At 44.6% G+C, this 5,040-nt stretch overlaps 1 protein-coding gene across 1 annotated transcript; it reads right to left on the bottom strand.

The window, feature by feature from the left end:
* Positions 1–1,051: 1,051 nt before the first annotated feature.
* On the bottom strand, positions 1,052–4,531 carry LOC108626510 (achaete-scute complex protein T3). Its single transcript, XM_018027218.2, has 2 exons — positions 3,215–4,531; positions 1,052–1,714 (listed from the first exon to the last, which is right to left on the bottom strand). Exon 1 carries the CDS (start codon positions 4,158–4,160, stop codon positions 3,258–3,260), a length of 903 nt encoding a protein of 300 aa, XP_017882707.1. The 5' UTR covers positions 4,161–4,531; the 3' UTR covers positions 1,052–1,714; positions 3,215–3,257.
* Positions 4,532–5,040: the final 509 nt, after the last annotated feature.

Genomic DNA, 5,040 nt, shown 5'->3' with positions numbered 1-5,040 from the left:
GCATTTTCGGACCACAAAAGATGTAAATCGCTGCGGCTTTCAGTGCGCACAATGCGTCACGATTTGCGGTCAAAACTGGGGATCACCACTTTGCATAAAATCAGTCAGTCAGTCAATCATTGCGCGGATAAATTTAATGTCAAATTTAAAGAAATCCCAAATCCAAATAATAATTATCGTTGACAGAAAAGGTACAATATAATTTATAAAATAATCAATAAAATGATTTCCATAGGGAACAGTCCAATCAAGGAAACAATTGATTCTAATTTCAAATGAATGTATTAATATTATACCACTATTTTCTCGTTTCGGTTATGCTAAACGCAATCTTGAATTACTCGTTTGACATTGAATAAAACAATTCCTAAATGGGTTCTAGTAAGAACAATTGTACCCCGCAGTACTAAAACTTTACGATAGAGACGATCGATACCTGGCTGGAGAGATTTGTTACCCTGGGCCAAAACTATCGTAACCGTTAAGACGGCGGACAGGTTAGTAACCGGAATCTACCTGGGACGGGCGAAACGAAACGAAACGACACCAGTCGTTACGATTCCCCCGACTTTTTTTATTTTATTTTAAACTGAGAACCAGGGATCGATTCCCTCGTGCGTTTTTCCGAAGATAGGTACCGTTACCCTGGTGCAGGATTCACTTACTCCCGAGGCGAGTAATCGCGATTACTGGTGAGGACTTACCTGAACTCCGCCTTTCCGGAGTCAGGTGTAAAAGAAAGTTTCTACCCTGGACATAAATCACCGACAAGTTTCACACTTTTCAGGCACTCTCAGACTCCGATCCTATGTTTACTTTGTGTTAATACCTGTGTTCCATTAGATTTTGCGATACTCCAACACTATATGTATAAAACTTTATGGCCAAGTGTAATAAATATACACTTTTCCTCAACGAATTGATTAAAGTTTATTTGCAAAGGAAAGAGGTGGTACAGGACAATGAGAAAATTCATTTAATATTATTCATAACGTTGTTCAATATATTTAACAAATTGTTTTGTTATTTATTTACAAGGCACCAGCACGATTTTTATTTTTAGTTCAAATATGAACTGACCAACGAATGCGATTTATCTGCGTCCATTTCGATGTATATAATCATTTACAACATAATTACAAGATTCTATAATAACGCTCCACAGTTTACGGTGGAACCGCTGTTAAATTAAGTTTTTAATTGCGATACGATATAAATAGTTTATTTCGGTGCTAATATTCTCTGAGTAACGTTGATAAAATGTTTCGACATGTTTTCTCAGTACGTAAGATCGATCAAGTCTCGTTTGATAATTATAAGGCTTGTCTAATTGTAAGAGCAAAGAGTAACTAATAAAATATATGCCATGGTATTAGAGGGATTTGCCAATTCAAAATTAACAATATATAATATTCTGTGTAAGGCACTCTGGAATGCTACATCCTTCGAGGATATCTGGACAATATTGTTCAATTGTCTTCTTAATGTCGATACGACATAAATATTACTCTCTATAATTAACGTTTCTTACTGTAATTAACGTTTCGGAAAACCCGTTTTGTATATACAACCGCGTCTACTTTAGCACAAAGTAAGGACAAAAACGATGTGACTCTCCTGTTACAATTACGTGGGTACAATTATTGACTAGATCACAGTCCGTAGAACAGCCGCCGTTTGTCACCCCATTCCGACCCCTGCACCTCATATATTTCTGGAAAAGAAAAAGAGAAAACATTTAGTAATCAGAATCGCCTAACACAAAATTCGTTGTTTCTTCTTACAAATTGAAAAGATAAAATGCTTCAATTTTTTTATTATATTAATTCGAGTCTAAATAAAATTATTTTTCTGGTACCAGCAATCTCGTCGTATTAACGAAAAGAACGGTATACCAGTTTATAAATTTATTCCGTAGGAAATTGTCGCAGGATTGGTAAGAGAAGACGCTACAGGTATAGGAGAGGTAGGGGATGATTTCAGGTAAGGGCAGTTTTACCGGGACGGATTCTTTTCGCGGGGCAAAGGCGACGTGAAGAAGTTGGAGGAGAGGAGGAGAACGAAGGGGAAAGCGAGACGATAGAATAGGCGTACCGGTTCAAAAACCCACAAAAGGGGGACTGAAATATCCTGAAAGATGCATTCAAGTTAAACGCAGCAGACGAAATCGTCTCTCTTGTCAATGTGAAAAAGAGAGATATGTATAGGAGGCCGGTCGGAATGAAATAGAGAGGAAAAACCGAATGAAGCGTGAGATGGAGTGAGAGAAAATCCGCGGGAAGGAACGGTTAAAAGCGTCGAATCTACCAGGGAATGTTGCATCGATCAAGATCATAATCGAGCTTCAATGCTTTCCTGTTCGTAACACGATCTCGTTTAAAAGTATGTTCATAAACTGTACACTGATAAATAGTTGAACTATACTGATTTTATAAGATTGCACAGGTTCTGCAGTGACAGTCTTTGATCCGAAGCTAAAGTTTTTGAATTCAGTATAGGTGGCAAAATCTTCAGGGAGGATCGGACGACTCCGATAGTCGAAGGGTGAGGAGGGACGGAAAAAACGGTAGAGGGACTACCGTACACACATACGCGCGTACATGGGTCGTGTCACGCGTGTTAGTGACGCGGTGAAAGAAATCGGGCACAAAAGCGTCGCTTCTCGAATGTATACTCGGCGGTGCCCCTCCTGAATGGAGTCTGCGATTTGAATGGCCGGAGGTTTCAGCGAGGGGTCGCGCGCGCCATTGTCACGGGGCAAGGTCACAAATCTGCTCGGAAATTTCTTTGAACTTCCTCCGCGCCGCGTCGCGCCGTAACGCGGATGTTACCTCACGGGGCGAAATTTACGGTCGCCGAGAACGAGCGAGGGAGGTGAGAAGCTTTTAGAAGAAAAAAAAGTAGGTGGGGATCGTGAATGTGACGCAACGTTTCGGCTCGGTTCCTTATGCTGTCCTCGCATAAAATGTTTAATGACACTTTCTTGACTCAGGAGATACATCGCGTAAGAAAGCATTTTATCTTTTGTTCAAGCTTGTAGTTAAGCAGATAATGAAAAATACTGATTATATAAAATGTTAAAGAAGTGCGGAATGAACTGAACTCGAATCTAATTACACTGTTTACTTGGATAAATCGATGGAACGATTTAATCGAATACCGGTCACTGTATTTAAGATATCTGATGAAAGAACCTTGAAATCACGACACCTACCTTCGAGAGGTTCAGGGGCAAAGTCGGAGCAGGCACCAGTTCCTCATTGACTCTGTTGCCACCACGAGATGACATCCAACAGCTCTTCGTCCTCGGGGCTCATCGGCTCGTAATTATCGTAGGCATCGGAGTGGGCCGGGTAGAGCGCGCCAGACGTTCCGTAACCCTGACTGCCAGCTGAAGACGCCTCGGAGACGAAACTCGGCGTCGGCGAGCTTGACGCCTCGGAGCAAGGCGTTGGCACGAACGTCGGGCTAGGATTTTGTCTCAAATGTTGATGCCGATGTATATCGTTATTATTCTGATGTCGCAAATCGCTGTTGACGTTGCCGCGAAGTCTGAGCTCGGCCGAGTGATGATTAGAGTCGACGCCGATTCCGCCGGTAGAGCCGCACGTGGACGAGGCCGAGGAGGTGGACGAGGGTGGCGAAGACGTCGGCGACGAAACGCTTGTCACGTCGGAGCCACCGTCGTGTTCCTCGAGGAGACGTTGCAGACTTCTGATGTACTCGACGGCCATCCTCAGCGTCTCGACTTTCGACAGTTTTTTGCTACCGGCCCTGGCACCGCCGTGGGTGCCAGCCGTGCTCCCACCCAGTGCTTGTGCCACGCTCTGCGGTATGTGTTGCCTCAACGTGGCGAATCCGTTGTTCACCTGTTTGACACGATTCCGTTCCCGTGCGTTTCGCCGGGCGACCGAGGCCGGCTGATGAGGCACCGCGCCGTAAGGCCCGGTCGCCTGCCCGTAAATCTTCGATCGCTTGCAACCGTGTTGCTGGATCTTGATATCGTTCGCCGGCATGCTGCTGGTCGAAACGATCACGTTCCCGCGGTGCGTTTGCCCGCCGGTCGCGCTCGAACCGTGGAGGTTGTGGTGATGATGCTGCTGCTGCACGCTCAACATGATGGGCAATACGTTCTCCTCGTTCGATCCCACTAAGGTCATATCACACTGTTTCGATACCCCCCACTGCCGAGAGCAGGAGTGTGCGGCAGCGCGTGCCGGATGACCTTGACAATTAGAATCCGAAGTACTCGCGATTACCGATCGACGATTATTTACGACGATTCAACCCTTTCTCGATTATCCCGTCGACCTGTTCTTACGACACCTTCGAGTTTCGAATACGAGTAACCAACAGCAAGAGAGAAAACGCTGACACGTCCGAAACGTTTGAACGAGAGAGTTTGAAAACTGAACCGCACCCTTGACGTTGACTGTACGGACTTGGCTCCCGAAATGCCTTACTAAGAAGGGTTCGAGGCCTTATATAGCCAGGGCGGGCACGCGCCTATCCCCACTACCGGGCCCCGTACTCGATCTCGGGCCCTAAACCCCCATCTTCTTCCCCTCCTTCCTACCCTACTGGCTTGCAGCGCCTCATACCCTTGTTCGTTTCCCCACCATAGGCACCACCACCGTCGTCGCCGGATCCAAAGGCCCTACAACGCGCCCGAGATTCTCATCTTGCCGTAGATCGCCAAGCGCATTTCGTCTCGTGCCCTCCGCCCCGCCAGTTGCTGTCTATTTGCTGATTTGGATATTTAAAGACGATACCCTTCGTCGTTATCGGCGAGATAACTCGACTTAACTTGCGGTTCATGTTTCTCGGAAGTTGCGCTTCATAGCTTAGACTCGTGCTCATGGAATTGTGTCATGGCACTGTGCGAATGATCGTATAATTTCATTACAATTTTAAAAGTAATATTGATGAGACAGAAAAAGATCGATTGAAATTGTACATTGTCATTATATATTATATAAAAATTGTACACTGTCATTATATATTTTTATTATCTTTATTCATATAACTTGTGTATTTTAA

This window comes from Ceratina calcarata, unplaced genomic scaffold, assembly GCF_001652005.2.
Source record: "Ceratina calcarata isolate Rehan_Ccalc_2016 unplaced genomic scaffold, ASM165200v1 scaffold406, whole genome shotgun sequence".
NCBI classification, from domain to species: Eukaryota; Metazoa; Arthropoda; class Insecta; order Hymenoptera; family Apidae; genus Ceratina; species Ceratina calcarata.
The sequence above is the reverse complement of the archived record's forward strand: the minus strand, read 5'-3'. Positions and strand labels throughout refer to the sequence as shown.